We start from the raw sequence: 15,544 nt of genomic DNA on the forward strand, positions 1-15,544 counted from the left end.
GCTGCCCTCGGTTTTTAGTTTTTACCTTGACTTCCTTAATCTTCCTCCCTGGTTAAGTTTCTTTCTAAGTCGAAGGGTTTCCAGAGTGCCCTTGCTTTCTACATTGTGTTTCTGCAGCGGATTTACTTTGCTGCCATGGGTTATAAGTTTTGCCCTTTACTTCCTTAATCTTCCTTCCTTATTTTAATGTTTGTGTGAAGTCTGAGGATTTCAAATCTGGTTTTCTTCAAGAGTTTTGTGTCATTCCTTAGTACTTACTTGTATTGTTCTATTTTTTTTTCCTTTGTTTCTTTAATCTCTGTGGGATTTTCACTTTTTGACATTCTTTTCTTGGTCTTCCTTTCTGCTGTAGTCATTCTGTCTTGGTTTGTGTCTTTATGCTGGCTTTTTACATTGCCTTTCCACAGCTGTTTCAGTCTGCTTCCACTCTTTTGTTTAGTATTTCCCTTGACTTCCTTCATCCTCGTCCCTATTGAGATCTTATTCAAGGCTAAGTTTTTGAAATCATTGCCTGTATTTGTAGGTATTGCTAGTTTTGCTGTATATCTCTAGCTTTTTGCATAGCCTTGCCGTGTGTGCCTTAGTGTGCTGCCCTCGGTTTTTAGTTTTTGCCTTGGTTTCCTGAATCTTCCTCCCTATTTCAAGGTTCATTTGAAGTGTAACGTTTTGAAATCGCTGTCTTCAAGAGTTTTGTGTCATTCCTTAGGTCGTTAGTATTACAGATTTTCTTTCGAAATCTGTCTTTTAGTTTGTGGTCCTTGTATTTCCCTATAGTTTTTCTTTTGTTCCCTAATCTCTGTTGGTATTTCACTTGTTGACATTCATGTCTTCGTCTTCCATTCTGTTCTAGTCACCTTTTTGTTGTTTTTCCAGAACACCTTGGCTTTGTACATTGTCTTTCTACATCTCATTTTAGTTTGCTGCCACTCTTTTGTTTCGTTTGTCCCTTCACTTCCTTCATCCTCCTCCCTACTGAGATCTTATTGAAGGCTAAGTTTTTGAAATCATTGCCTATATTTGTAGGTATTGCTTGTTTTGCTTTAGGTCTCTAGATTTTTGCATTGTCTTTCTATGTCTGTTTTAGTGTGCTGCCCTCAGGTTTTTAGGTTTTGCCTTCACTTCCTTAATCTTCCTCCCTAGTTAAGTTTTCTTTCAAAGTCGAAGGGTTTCCAGAGTGCCCTTGCTTTCTACATTGCGTTTCTGCAGCGGATTTACTTTGCTGCCATGGGTTATAAGTTTTGCCCTTTACTTCCTTAATCTCCTTCCTTATTTTAATGTTTGTGTGAAGTGTGAGGATTTCAAATCTGGTTTTCTTCAAGAGTTTTGTGTCATTCCTTAGTACTTACTTGTATTGTTCTATATTTTTCCTTTGTTTCTTTAATCTCTGTCGGTTTTTCACTTTTTGACATTCACTTTTTGGTCTTCCTTTCTGTTGTAGACATTCTGTCTTGGTTTGTGAAACTCCCCCAGGCACCAGTACAGGCTGGGGCGGCCCTGCTGGAGAGCAGCTCTGCGGAGAGGGACCTGGGTGTCTTGGTGGACGACAGGCTGACCATGACCCAGCAGCGTGCCCTGGCTGCCAAGAAGGCCAATGGCATCCTGGGGTGCATCAGCAGGAGTGTGGCCAGCAGGTCAAGGGAGGTTCTCCTTCCCCTCTACACCCTAGTTAGGCCTCATCTGGAGTGCTCTGTTCAGTTCTGGGCTCCCCAGTTCAAGAAAGATGAGGAGCTACTGGAGAGAGTCCAGAGGAGGGTTAGGAGGATGATGAGGGGACTGCAGCATCTCTCCTACGAGGAAAGGCTGAGGGAGCTGGGCTTGTTCAGCCTGGAGAAGAGAAGGCTGAGAGGGGACCTTAGAAATGCCTCTAAATATCTGCAGGGTGGGGGTCAGGAGGACAGGGCCCAACTCCGTTCAGTGGTGCCCAGCGATAGGACAAGGGGCAACGGGCACAAACTGGAGCAGAGGAAGCTCCAGCTGAACACGAGGAAGAACTTCTTGCCTCTGAGGGTGACAGAGCCCTGGCCCAGGCTGCCCAGGGAGGCTGTGGAGTCTCCTTCTCTGGAGATATTCCAGACCCGCCTGGACGTGATGCTGAGCAGCCTGCTCTGGGTGACCCTGCTTGGGCAGGGGGTTGGACTAGATGACCCACAGAGGTCCCTTCCAACCCCGAACATTCCGTGATTCCGTGACCCACAGAGGTCCCTTCCAACCCCCAAACATTCCGTGATTCCGTGACCCACAGAGGTCCCTTCCAACCCCGAACATTCCGTGATTCCGTGACTCACAGAGCGCCGTGGCAACCCCCAAACATTCCGTGGTTCCGTGGTTCAGTTGAGTGTGCAGGGAGCGTGCAGGGAGTGTGCAGAGAGGCCAGGCGTGCACAGGGAGCAAGTCGTGAGCGTGGAGCGTGAGCAGTGACCATGCAAGGAGCACGCGGTAAGTGTGCATTAAGCGTGCAGTGAGTGTGCAGACAGGCCAGGAGCGTGCAGGGAGCTTTCTACGATGGCACGACTGGCTGGGTAGAGGAGGGGAGAGCCGTGGGTGTTGTCTGCCTCGACTTCAGCAAGGCTTTCGACACGGTCTCCCATCACATCCTCCTAGGGAAGCTCAGGCAGTGTGGGCTGGACGAGTGGTCGGTGAGGTGGACTGAGAACTGGCTGAATGGCAGAGTTCAGGGGGTTGTCATCAGCGGCGCTGAGTCTGGTTGGAGGCCGGTAACTAGCAGTGTGCCCCAGGGGTCAGTACTGGGCCCAGCCTTGTTTAACTTTTTCATCAGTGACCTGGATGAAGAGTTAGAGTGTACCCTCAGCAAGTTTGCTGATGACACCAAACTGGGAGGAGTGGTGGGTACACCAGCAGGCTGTGCTGCCATTCAGCGTGACCTGGACAGGCTGGAGAGGTGGGCAGAGAGGAACCTGATGAGGTTCAACAAAGGCAAATGCAGGGTCCTGCAGCTGGGGAGGAACAACCCCAGGCACCAGTACAGGCTGGGGCGGCCCTGCTGGAGAGCAGCTCTGCGGAGAGGGACCTGGGTGTCCTGGTGGACGACAGGCTGACCATGAGCCAGCAGCGTGCCCTGGCTGCCAAGAAGGCCAATGGCATCCTGGGGTGCATTAGCAGGAGTGTCGCTAATTGGGGCGCCCTCGTTAGCAGCGCTAATGTAGAGCAGGGCGCTGATTGCACCGGCTGCGAGGGGGGCGGGATTTGGGGGGGCTTGGGGGGTCCCGACCCCCCCGCTCTGGCCCCACCGGCACTTTGGGGGGGGGGGGCACACCCGAACTGCGGGGAGGGGGGCGGAGCGTGACGCGGTGCCCGGGAGGGGCGGGGCATGGGGGGGCGGGGCGATGGCGGCTCGGGAGGGGGCGAGCAGCCAATAGGCGGTGCAGGCGGTGACGTCATGCGCAGCCATTGGCCGAGGCGCCGCCGCTCGGCGCGTGCGTTCTGAGCCCGGGTCGGCGTCAAGCGATACGTGGGGTGGGGGGAGGGGAGGGGGGGACACCCGCGCCGTGACAGGCTCCCACGGTGCCACCCAGCCGGGGTGGGGCCGCGGTGGGGGGGGCTGTGCTGTGACCCCATGCCGCGCGCAGGCCTCGCGGCTGAGCACCGCCCCGCTCGTGACATGTGTGGGCTGTGGGGGGGGGGAACCCGGGGGGTGTCCGTGGGGCTCCCCGCACCCCGCCCGGTGCAGCCGGGGGGGGCTGTGGGGGTCCCCGCCCCTGGTCGCAGCGTGGGGGGTGGGGTGGGGGTGTGTCCCCGCGGGGGGGCGGTGTCACACAGCAGGGGCGGGGCGGGGGGGGCGGAGCCGCCGCCATAAAGCTGCGGGGGGGGGGGCGGGGGCACGTCCCCTCCCGGCGGTGCGGAGCGATGCGGAGCGGAGCGGGCTGCGGTACCCCCGGCAGCGGCGGCTCTGCGGGGCCGGTGAGCGCCGGGGGGGTTTTGGGACCAGGGGGGCTCCGTGCGGGCCCCGTGCGGGCCACAGCCCCCTGATACCCGCCCCCCCGGGCTCCTCTCTCCACAGGTCTCGGCCTACCCTCGGCCCCCTCCCGATGGCTCTGCCCGCCCCTCTGCATCCCTCCCCCCCCTCCCGGTTTATTTTCCTGTTTTTGTTGGTTGGTTGGTTGGGCTTTTTCCTACCCCGCACCCCTCCCTTCTTTCTCCCTTCCCCCCGCCCGCAGCAAGATGGTGCAGAAGGAATCTGAGATCCCCGGTTTCCACCGCTCCTTCAAGGTAAGGGGGTGCTCCCCGCCCCCGTGATGCTCCGGAGGGGGTAGGGGGTTGGGGTGCTCCGGGGGGGGATGGGAGGGTGCGGGGTTGGGGTGCGGGTCTGCGGCGGTTGGATCCCCTGCCCGGAGTGGGGGGGGGGGCACGGACACACATCAGCGACCTCCCCCTTCCCCCCCCCCCCGAGGAGAGAGGGGAGCGCCCAGGGTGATGCCACCCAACCCGGGCCGCAGGACCCCCATGTCCCGCCGGCCCGGTGGTCGGGGTGCTCCCCGAGGGGGGGTCAGACACCCCACACACACCCCCCCCCCCCCGCAGCAAGGCTTTGCTCACCCCGCTGCAGCTCCCACGGGTGTCCCCCGTGGGGTGGGTCAGCGGGTGGGCTGCATGTTCCCCCCCCCCCCCAGCTGCACTCATTCACCGCACGTCTGCGAGCAGGGGGTGGGGGGCTGCCGGGCCCAGCCTGGGACCTGTTGTGCGAGGGCCAGATCCTGGCAGGGGGTCTGCAGCCAGGGCACCAGGACCCCCGTGCCTCCCGGTCACTGTCACGCGAGGGGGGTGCGAGGGGGGGGGTCTGGGTCCCCCAAACGCTGGCTCTCGTCAGCCGGGCACCTTCGTGGGAGCTTTGTTTAGTTTGGCTCCCGGGGCTGCGAGGGATGCTGGGACCTCACCCGAAACCTGCCCGGCTTATTTTAGCTGACACCTAATCCTGCTCTGAGGACTTCTGGCTGGGGTTTGGGCCCCCCCTCCATCCCCCCCTCCATCCCCCCCTACGTTCCCCCACCCCGGGTGGTTGGGGACCAGGACGGGGGGGACACGGGGGACACCTCGGATGCGCTGCCGGAGCTGCCGCGCAGCGTCTGCCCTGTGTGTCCCATCCCCCAAACCTTTTGTGTGCCGGTGCTGCGGCAGCGGGCAGGGCCCCCTGTCCCCCGTGTACACCCCTGGTGCCCCCCCCCGGGAGGCCTCATCCTGCCCGTGGTGCAGGGACTTGGGCCCGAGCCGCTCATCCCCGCCATGACATGGGGGCCTTGGGGGGGGCTGGAGGGTGACACCGCACTCCGCAAACCCTGATACTGTCTTTTTTTAGGGGGGTGGGGGGGGAATCTGGCCAAACGCTGCGCAGGAGCGTTTTCAGGCATCAGGAGTGGTGCTTGGTTGGGGGAGATGCTCGTGGCATCCCCGCACCGCGATGGGGACCCCCCGGCCCCTCGAGAGCCGCCCCGGCAGCAAACAGGCGCTTTCGGGCTGTTTCTGGTGGCGGTGGCCGGGGCTGGCTGCTCCCGCGCCGCGCTGGGGCTGGCAGCCGGCCCGGGCACCGGGGCACCGGGGCGGGTTGGGGAACGCCGCCGGGAGCTGCTGCCTCCACCCAAACAGATTTCGTAACCCCGCGGAGGACGGGGCCCTTTCGCCTCGTGGCCGGGTGCCCCCGGCACTGCCCCGTCCCGCGGTGGGGTGGCTCGGGGGGGGCTGAAGTTCCCCATGTCCCCTTTGGGGTGCTGGGGGCGGAGGCGCTGGGTTTGGGGTGGGGGAGGCAGTGGTTCCCACACCCATCACCCATGCGGGGTGCAGGGAGGGTTGGGAGCGGGGCCCGATCCTGCCAGGTCACGGGCATCACGCAGCCACGGGCACGGCGCTCACCGGAGCGGCGCTGAGTGGGCTCCGGCCCCCCGTGACCTTGCGGGGAGGTGGGAGGACGCGGTGCGGTGGCTCCGGAGCCCGTCCTGCCCTGTGGCTCTTCGTCCTCCCCCCCTCGCTGTAGTTCAGGTCAGGGTGGATGTTCGGGGCTGGGTTGGTACGCGCAGCCCCAGTCCCTCTCATCATCGCCCGCGTGCCGGCCTGGGGCTGCTGGCGCAGAGGCATGACCCCGCGGCAACATCCCCGGCAGGAGACGTGGTCAAACCCTTCCTCCTCCTCCTCCTCCTCCTCCTCTTCCTCCGGCTCTGCTGCATCCCTCTGGCAGCAGTGCCGTGAGCCGGTGCCCTGCACGAGCAGAGCGTGTGCCAAGGCCAGCGGCGTGCCTGGACCGGGCGGGCGGCGGCGGCTGGTCCAGCAGCTGCCGTCTCACTCGTGTTCTTGGCCCTTGCAGGAACAAAACCCCTTCGAGCTGGCGTTTGACCTGGAGCCCGTCTTCGAGTGCCCTGGACCTCGGGATGTCGGCCCTCTGCATTCCCTCGAAGGCGTTGGGGGGCTGCCCCAGGGGTGGCGATGCTGGGGGGAGCGCAGGGTGGCTGGGGGTGACTCAGGCCAGTGGCTTTGCTCCGGTGCAGATGTGCCTTTGAGTCAGCCCATCGACATCCCCAACACCAAGAAAAGGAACAAGAAGCAGCACTGCAGAGCCACCGACAGCTTCTCCGGCAGGTTCGAAGGTGAGCGGGGCTGCCCAGGGACCCCAGGGGTCCCCCCCCCGGGCTGCGGCAGGGCTGGGGCCCTCCTGGTGTCCCCAGGCTCGGGGACAGCCGTGGTGTCCCGTGCCGCGGTGGGGCCGGCAGCTCAGGCGCCCTCTCTCCTGCCAGATGTTTACTGGCTGCATGACGAGGTGCTGGGAGAAGGGGCCCAAGGCAGAGTCCAGTCCTGCGTTAACCTCGTCACCAACAAGGAGTACGCAGTGAAGGTAAAGCTCTGCGGCTTGGGGCTGCAGAGCCGGCTCCTGCCCACCCCCTGTCTCAGTTTCCCCTTCTGCCCTCCACATCCTGGGCTCCTGGCTCTCCTGGCTGTGCGGAGCTGGCACAGGACGACGGTTTCACGGGGTAGAGGGGATGGAGAGGGGCAGGAGCGGGGCAGGGCCAGGCCACGCAGGTGGCACGCTGTCCTCTGCCACCGCCCAGCTGCAGGACCTTGGTCAACCCCCTTAGCCACGCTCCTATCCCTGTAAATTAGGGCAGACACGAGATTAAATTAACGCTTGCGCCACGTCTAGGGACTTGGGGCAAGCAGGGGCATGTGGTGCGGCAGGGTGGCCAGCCCCCGCTCGCCCCAGGGAGGTCTTCGTGCCCCTGTGAACAATAGAGGGGTCAGGGGATGAGCCAGCTGCTTTGGGGTCGGGGATGGTGGTGCCGCATCCCTGCACCCCACAGGCTCCCAGTCACGGCGTGGGGGGGCTGGGACAGGCCCTGTGTCCAAACGCAAGGGGCACTTGGCTTCCCCTGTTGCCCCGGGGTGCTTTTGGGTGCCCAAGGAGGGAAACTGAGGCAGGGGGAGGGCTGCATGGTGGTTGGGTGTTCAGTGTGCCCCGAAGGGCTGGGGGTCAGTGAGACCACCCAGCTCTCCCCCGCGGGTGGAGACCCCCTGCTCACCCCATGGCACGTCCACCAGGCACCCACTGTGCCAGCGCCCAGCGGGGCGAAGGGCCGTGCTCCGCTGCCGGGGCGGCTGCGCCGGGGCTCGGCCGCAGAGCTCGCCTTGGCTGCGGGCCCCGGGAGGGAGCGGCTTGGCCCTGCTGCCGGGAACAGCCTGTTCTGCTGCCTTAACCTCTTCGGGCAACCCCCGCCTGCCTCTGCCCGGCCCCGGGGGTCCCCAGCGCCGGGTGGGTTGGGGCGCGGTGGTTGCCGGCCCCGGTCCCTCCCCAGCAGCGGTGCCTCTCCCTGAGTCTCGCCCGCTTTGCCTTGCAGATCATCGAGAAGCGCCAGGGCGACGTCTGCAGCGGGGTCTTACGGGAGGTGGCGATGCTGAATCTGTGCCAGGGACACAGGTACCGCAGGGCAGCCGCCGTCCCCATCCCCCACCGTGGGCACAGGACGCGGGCTGAGACCGGGCTGACGCTCGAGACACCCATGGGCGGCAGGCAGGCCGTCCTCCTGCGCGGCTCTCCCTCTGCGTGGCCTCGCCGGGAGCATCCCGAGGCGACGTGGAGCCGCTTGCCATGACGACGGGGCCGCGGCGGCCGAGTTGGAGCGGTGCCGAGGGGCGAGCCGAGCTGCCGCCGCGGCGTTCGCCGTCCCGCCGCGGAGAGCTGCTGAGCGGGGCTGTTTCTGGAGCGGGGCGAGCGAGCCAGGAGGGTCTGCGAGCAATTAGGGAGCGGGGCCCGGCGCTGGAAGCCCCTCTCCCCACTGGAATGTGGCCGGGGGCCCCAGCCGCGTGGTTTCAGTCGCTGGAAACCCGATTTTCTCCTCCGTTGGCCCTGCCCCGGGGAGCCGTGTGGGGTGGGGGGCTGCGGGGAGGGGGGGACCCCGCGATCTTTTTGGGGGGATGCCAGGCTGACGCCGCTGTCCCCGCAGGAACATCCTGCAGCTGATTGAGTTCTTCGAGGAGGAGGAGAGGTTTTACCTGGTGCTTGAGAAGATGAGGGGAGGTGAGTGTGGTGCCGGGGCGGGGGGAGCGGGGGCGGCAGGAGCCCCCCCAACACCCACGAGCCCCCACTCCGCTCTCGCCCGGCCGCAGGCTCCATCCTGACCCACATCCAACAGAGAAGCCGCTTGAACGAGCTGGAGGCCAGCATGGTGATGCGGGACATCGCCAGCGCCCTGCACTTTTTGCACAGCAGAGGTGAGCCGAGCCACCCCGGGGTGCAGCCGTGTCCCCCCCAGCCGGGGGGTGCTGCCCCCCCCCCTGCCCGGGGAGCAGGGGCCGGTGCCGGCCGCGGGCGCGCAGGGTCAGGCCCGGCTGCGTCGTGTTGTCGCGGTGCGGAGTCTGCTCCTCCGGTTTGGCCGGGACTCGGGGCCAGCAGCAATTTGTGCCCTTCGCCATGACGCGGGCGGTGATTTGGGGTGGGGAGGGAGAGGTCCCTGCGCCACCCCCAGACCTTCTGCTGTGGAAATCTTGGGGGGGGGGGGGGGCAGGCTTTTCCACTCATCGCCTCTTCTCCCCCCTCCCAGGAATTGCTCACAGGGATCTAAAACCGGGAAATATTCTGTGCGAGCGCCTGGACCAGGTGAGCGGGGAGCAGGGGGTGGTGCCGGGGCTGGGGGGGCCCTGGTTCCCCGCGGGGGATGCTGCTGCGGCAGCTGGGGCGCGAACGCGGGGCTGAGGGTACCCGGGGGCTGCTGGGGGGGGTCACTGACCGCTGCTCCCCCCCTCCCCAGGTCTCCCCGGTGAAGATCTGTGACTTCGGCCTGGCAAGTGGCATCAAACTGAAGGGGAATTGCTCCCCCATTTCCACCCCGGAGCTGCTCTCGCCGGTAAGCGTGCAGACCATGGGGCAGGGGGGGTATAATGTTGATGGGGGGGGTCCTGGGGGGGGGGTGGGTGTTGTGGAATGTCCATGGAGGGGGGAATGTCCATGGAGGGGCCCCCCCAGGCTTTGGGGCTGCGTGCAGCCCCCCGCTGCTCGTTGCTCCCGTCGCTGCGGGACCCCCCTCGGCGGCGGCGGGCGAGATGCAGTTCCGTAACGCGGGGGGGCTGGGCAGCGCAGGGGGGGCTGGCGCAGAGCCCGGGCTGCCGTGAGCCTTAGCAACAGCCGGCCCCGGCGGAGGCAGCTGTGCAGAGGCTGCGCTTTCGGGGAGAAGTGGGTCAGGCGAGGGGCTGGGGGGGCCACCGTGATCCCCCCCACTCCGGTTGTGGGTGAGAGGGGGCTGGGGCTGCTTGCGTGCGGTGCAGCCCCTGCAGGGTGGGCACCCCGAAAGCTTCTGGGGTGCCCCTGTGTTGCAAGGAACTGTCTCACATTTGGGGGGGGGCACATACCAAGCCTGCCACCACCTGCAGAAAGCCCTGCTCCCCTTGTCACCAGCAGCAGGGCCCCCCCCCGTGCAGGTGTTGCCCTGTGCCCCGCTGTTTTCGGGGTGCTCACGGTGTTTCTGGGGTGCTCACGTGCTGGGGGGGGGCAGACCCTGGCCCACGCGGGGTGCCCAACAGCAGAGGGGGGGGCCAAACACCCCCCCCCCCTTGTTCCTCCGCGTTTCCCCTCCGCCAGGGGGAGGACCTGAATTTCTGAGGTGTCCCGAGTTTCCCGTTCTCAGCAGCGGGGGCAGAGGGGGGTGGGTGCTGTGGTCCCTGCCGGGTGGAAGCCCATGCAGGGTGCTGCGGGTTGGGCTTGCGTGGGTGTTTTTCTTCTTCTTGCGGTGGCATCAGCTGCCGAGGCCGGCGAGGCGTCTCGTTTGGAGGCCTCTCGTTATGTTACGGGGTGATTATCTGCTGGCTGCAGCTCTGCTCTCCCCTGGTCACGAGGCGGTGCGGGCTGCGGGTCGGGTCACGTGCGCTGGAAAGCCCCAGAGCCCCGGCAGCCGTGGGGGAACCATGGGGGAACGGGACCGCTGGCTCTCGCCTCGCGCCAGCGTTAACTCCTCCGGCACCGGATCCGGCGCCCGCTGCGGCGGCCCTGCCCGCGTCAGGCAGGGGAACAGGCAGAGCCGGCTCCGTCCCCGCCGCCCGCCCGCCATGTCCCGGGCGATGGGACGGACGCTGCCCCGCTGAGCCGGCCCGGTGGCGGCAGTGCTGGGGGTGGTCCGGGGGGGTGTTGCACCCCTTTAGGGTTTTATTTTTTTTGGGGTGGCAGGGCTGTGACATCCCCCGCATGGCGATGGGAAACCTGGCCGGGATGATCTGCCCTGCCAGGACCAAACCCGGGAAGCGGCCGTGTCTGCACCCTCATTTTGGAGGGGGTAGCCCCTTAGTTCTGGCAGACATCCCCCCGTCCCTGTCTCTCAGCTCTGCCCCATCGCTCCCCTGTCCTTTGGGGCTCACCCCCGCCTCTCCCCGCAGTGCGGCTCCGCCGAGTACATGGCCCCGGAGGTGGTGGACGCTTTTTACAAGAACGAGGAGGCACCCACCTACGACAAGCGCTGCGACCTGTGGAGCCTGGGCGTCCTCCTGTACTTCATGCTGAGCGGGTACCCCCCCTTCGTGGGCCGCTGCGGCTCCAACTGCGGCTGGGACGACGGCCAGGCGTGCTACGTGTGCCAGGTGCGTGGCAGACCCCAGCAGTGCCGAAACCCGCCGCTGGTTTGGCAGCACCCCTCCCAGCTCAACCCCTTTTTTATTCCCCCCCCGACCCAGCGTATGCTCTTAAAGAGCATCCAGGAAGGGAAGTACGAGTTTCCTGACAAGGACTGGGCGCACATCTCCTCTGGGGCCAAAGATCTCATTTCCAGGTTGTTGGTGCGAGATGCCAAGAAGCGGCTCAGTGCGGCCCAGGTCCTGGAGCACCCCTGGGTGCAGGGGGTGAGTGCTGCTACCCCCCCTCCCCCCCCTCCACTCCCCAATGCCGGGGTGGGGGGACACCCCATTGCAGGGTCCTCAGCTCTGACCCGGCTGCGTTTCGTTGCAGTGTGCCCTGGATAACAGCCTGCCGACCCCCATCATCTTGTAGAGGTGAGCGTGGGTGGCCCTGGGGTGGGGGTGGGGGACACATTCCAGCCCCCCAAATCCTGGCTCCTCTCCCCAGTGAGCTGCTCTCAGCTCTGCTCGGCTGCAGCTCTCGCCATCTGGGCAGCGGTTGCAGCACGTAATTCGGGCTGGAGCCGTGTTTTTGGTGCCTGACCCATCTGGCGTGGCATGCGCGTGAGGGGACACCCCGATATTTGCCCCCCAACCTCCCTGCAGCCCCCCGCATCCCACCCTGAGCTGCTTTCTCCCCGCAGGAAGAGCAGTGCCAAAGAGCTCACCTCCTTCGCCGCAGAGGCCATCGCCGTCAGCCGCCAGCTGACATGGTGCGACAAGGATGAGGAAGAGGAGGCGGAGGAGGAAGCACGGCCCGTCACCATCAGTGCTACCTCACGGGCCATGCAGCTCTACCCCCCCCTGAGTCCAAGCTGGTGGCCAAGCGGCGGCAGAAGTGCAACCTGGTCAAGGCGGTGGCTGCTGGGCAGCACCTGGTAGCCCCCGTGGTCGTGGTGGCTGACCAAGCGTGAGCTGCACCCCTCGGACCTGCTGTACCCCACGTCCCCCCCATCCTCCTTCTTTCTTCCCGCCCCCCCCAGCCCCCACCATTTCTGGCTAGTGACAAGATCAGGACTCGTCCCTGTGGCTGGTTTCCAGGGTTTTGCTGATCTTGTAGGTCTGGGGTTGGGAGGGTTTCTTGAAGATCTGTTTTTTAAGGTATTAAATCATTAAGGTTGCTTCACCCAGGACATCTGACTGACACACGGACTTTTGTTTCCCCGACTCTTGGTTTCTCCTCTGAGATTTTTTCCTCCCTCCCTGACACCAAAGGACTCTTTGTATCCGCGGCCGCTTTGCCGAGTTCAGCTCATTTCATGCTGTGAACAAAAGGCCCTCGGTCGCGTTTTCGACAACGGGAGTTGCATTTTAACCTCGTCCCTCCCTTCGGAGCTGCGGGTCTTTCTCCGATGTTGGGGTCGATCCCACAAACCCCCCCTCCCGGGGGTCTGGGAGGCATCTCCCGGGCGCAGGGACCCCCGCCGTCCCGTGCTCGGGGGCATCCCCGGCTGCGCTTCGAGGGGCTGCGGCGGGCAGGGAGCAGCTCGGGCCGGGGAGAGACAGTGCCAGCGAGGGAGCAGCTCCCCGTCCCACTGAGCCGCCCTCTCTCCTCGGCAGCCTGCTTTCAGAGTAAGCTGTTCACCCCTTTTTTTTCTTTTTTTTTTTTCTTTTTTAATTGTTTTTAAACTCTGCTAGCTGTGCTTTTCTGCAGGGCATGGAGAAATGTCTTCCTTTCCCCCCGCGCTCTGGCCGGCGGCTCCCCGGGGGTAAGGTCAGAGCCGGGGAGATGCTCAGGCGCCTGGGGCCGTGCTCTTGCGCTGGGTCGGGCGTTGCACCCCTGTTTGTGGAGGGGGGGGCTCACCAGTGGCTGGTGGAGGTGCAGGGCAGGATGAGGTCTCCAGGGGGGCTGGAGCAGCCAGAAAATATTACCCCTGCGGGAATAGCGGGGTGCTCTGTGGGAAGGGAAGGACCCCCCTCTAAAGAGCGCTGGGACTTGTTGCAGGGCAGTGTGACCTGGCGTGGCTTCGAGCTGTCCCCGAGGCTGCCGTGGCCGGAGGGTCTGGGGGTGCCGAGGGTGCCGAGTGCCCCAGGATGTGCCGGTGGGCGAGCGGCCGGGCTGGCGGCAGCACCCGAGGGCCACGACACTGGGGAGCAGCTTGGGAAGGGCTCGGGATGCGGGGCCGGAGGGTTTGGGGTCGCGGCGGCAGCGCCTGGGCAGTGCAGTGTGGGACGGGTGGCTGGGGAGAGCTGGGCATGCGTGTTCATGTGTGTGCATCTGTGTTCATGTGTGTTCATGCATGGAGTCACGCTTTCCTCGGAGCTTGCTTTGGGGAAGGGAGGGAATGCTCGCGGGGGAGGGCCTGGGGGTGCTGAACTGGGACGAGGCCCTTGGCTGGTTTCTGCGGAGCGGGGCCGGATCCATCCGGGTGAGCCAGCAGCGCCCGTGCTGGGGGCCGGGCTGGCCTCCAGCTCGTCCGAACCCCCCCTGGCACCACGCCGGAGGGGCAAAGCCCCGCTGCCTACCACGCGTCGTGCCACCGAGCTGCGCCCGCCGCCGTCCCCGCGCCTCACCGGGAGGGAGGGTGCCCCTTCGTTAGCGATCTCCTCTCCCTTCCAGCTGAATGCTTTGAGCTGTATACTCTGAAAAAGCAGCCTCGGCCCATGGCGTGCACAGGGGAAGGCTTTGGGAGCTTGCTGTGAGCCGGGGAAGAGACTCCCCCCAGGTCTTCAGCCGAGGACAGTCACTGTCTCTGGAAGCAAAACAAAGTTCTCCTTTTTGTTTGAAGACTGCTGACAGCAAAACTATGCAATATCTGTTGTTTTTTGTTTCAGGGAGGTGTGTGTGAGTGAGCTTGGGACATGGTGATCTCGGGTGTTGATGGAGCTTGGGGCAGGGACCGTCTTTTCTGGCCCTTCCCGGCCCTTCTGCCGAGCGGCGTCGGTGGGTTGGGAGGGTGCTCCCCCCAAAACCGCCTCTGCCTTCTCCCCTGGGTGCCCCCGGTCCCACCACACAGGGTGGGGAGGAGCAGGGCAGCAGCGAGGGGAGACCCCCAGCACAGGCACCGCGACACCCCAGAGAAGCCTCCTTTAAAGGAAAAAAAAGAAATCCATCTTGATTGTACATTGTTACTTTTTATAGCTTATTTTGTCTTATCAGTTGTCGATAATTCCTTATTGTCTTATAGTAAGAAATACCGAACGCTGTACAGTACGCGATGCCTTGAGCTGGTGTTGTGGAAGCTGTTGTTAATGCTGCACGCCGCAGCCTTTTTTAAAAAAGAAAAAAGTCTCGGGAAGGGGATGGCAGGGGGAAGTCTCTCCCGTGTTTTTTTGGCTCCTGTGCTGGTGTTGGCAGACTGAATTTCCCTCTCTTCCCGTGCGTAAGGCCAAGCTCTTCCACAGAGAAATGCAGTACACGCTCTGCCTGCGGCGGGTGCGTGGCCGGGGGGCCGCGTGCTGGGCCGGAGCTCGTCCCCGTTGCCCATGCGCGGGCATCCTCGGCTGGGCCTTTGCGGCGAGGCGGTGGACGTGCCGGCGAGCATCCGAGCTCTTCGCTGGTCGCTCGGCCCAGGCTTGGCTTTGTGTTGCGGCTCGGGGGGGTCGGTTTTGGACCCGGCGCTCCTGGCGTGGCACTCGGGGTCTGGAGGGGACCTGTGCCGCGGGGCTGGCGAGCTCCTGGCAGCTCCGGCGTGCGGGGCAGGGTCAGCGTCTCTAGAGAAGTTTTAAAGAAGGGAAGGGACCGGCATGGCTGAGCCGAGACCGTCTGGTCAGACCAAAGGGCAAGAGGGAACTGCCCTGGCAGTGGAAGCAGGGACAGGTGTCTTGGGAAGAGTATAGGGATGCTGCCCGGTTGTGCAGGGACGGGGTCAGGAGGGCCAGGGCGTGGCTGGAGCTGAACTTGGCAAGGGATGCACAGAATAACCAGAAGGGCTTCTACAGGTACGTCAGCCAGAAAAGGAAGGTTAAGAAAGCGTACCCCCCTGATGAACAAGAGTGGTGACCCCGTATCAACAGACGAGGAGACGACTGAGGTACTCAGCAACTTTTTTTGGCTCAGTCTTCACTGGCAGCCTCTCTGCTTGCCTGTCCCGAGTCCATGGACTGCAAGACGGGGACCGGAGGGGCAAAGCCCCCCCCACTCTGAGGAAAGGTTCGTGACTACCTGAGGAACCTGAACAGACATAAGTCTATGGGACCTGATGAGATGCATCCCAGAGTCCTGAGGAAATTGGCTGCTGTAGTTACCAAGCCACTCTCCATCATATTTGCAAGGTGATGACAATCACATGAAGTCCCTGGTGACTGGAGGATGGGAAACATGGTGCCCTTTTTTGAAGAGGGTAGAAAGGAGGACCCTGGGAACTACTGACCTGTTGGCCTCGCCTCTGTGCCTGGGAAGATCATGGAACAGATCCTCCTAGCAGCTATGCTAAGGCAGGTGGGGTCAGGGAGGTGATTTGAGACAGCCAGCATGGCTTCACCAAGGGCAAGTCCTGCCTCACCAACCTAG

The 15,544-nt window shown here is 63.5% G+C and overlaps 1 protein-coding gene across 1 annotated transcript; it reads left to right on the top strand.

The window, feature by feature from the left end:
• Nucleotides 1–4,179: 4,179 nt before the first annotated feature.
• Nucleotides 4,180–11,752, top strand: LOC142365271 (MAP kinase-interacting serine/threonine-protein kinase 2-like). The gene is made up of 13 exons (XM_075445921.1): nucleotides 4,180–4,227; nucleotides 6,311–6,349; nucleotides 6,443–6,590; nucleotides 6,738–6,835; nucleotides 7,833–7,912; nucleotides 8,439–8,512; nucleotides 8,602–8,706; nucleotides 9,036–9,091; nucleotides 9,243–9,338; nucleotides 10,858–11,058; nucleotides 11,152–11,316; nucleotides 11,423–11,466; nucleotides 11,736–11,752. The coding sequence occupies exons 1-12, from the start codon at nucleotides 4,180–4,182 to the stop codon at nucleotides 11,462–11,464; spliced, it is 1,152 nt and encodes a 383-aa protein (XP_075302036.1). The 3' UTR covers nucleotides 11,465–11,466; nucleotides 11,736–11,752.
• The last annotated feature ends 3,792 nt before the right edge of the window (nucleotides 11,753–15,544 follow it).

The sequence above is a fragment of the Opisthocomus hoazin genome, chromosome 34 (genome assembly GCF_030867145.1).
Source record: "Opisthocomus hoazin isolate bOpiHoa1 chromosome 34, bOpiHoa1.hap1, whole genome shotgun sequence".
Taxonomy (NCBI): domain Eukaryota; kingdom Metazoa; phylum Chordata; class Aves; order Opisthocomiformes; family Opisthocomidae; genus Opisthocomus; species Opisthocomus hoazin.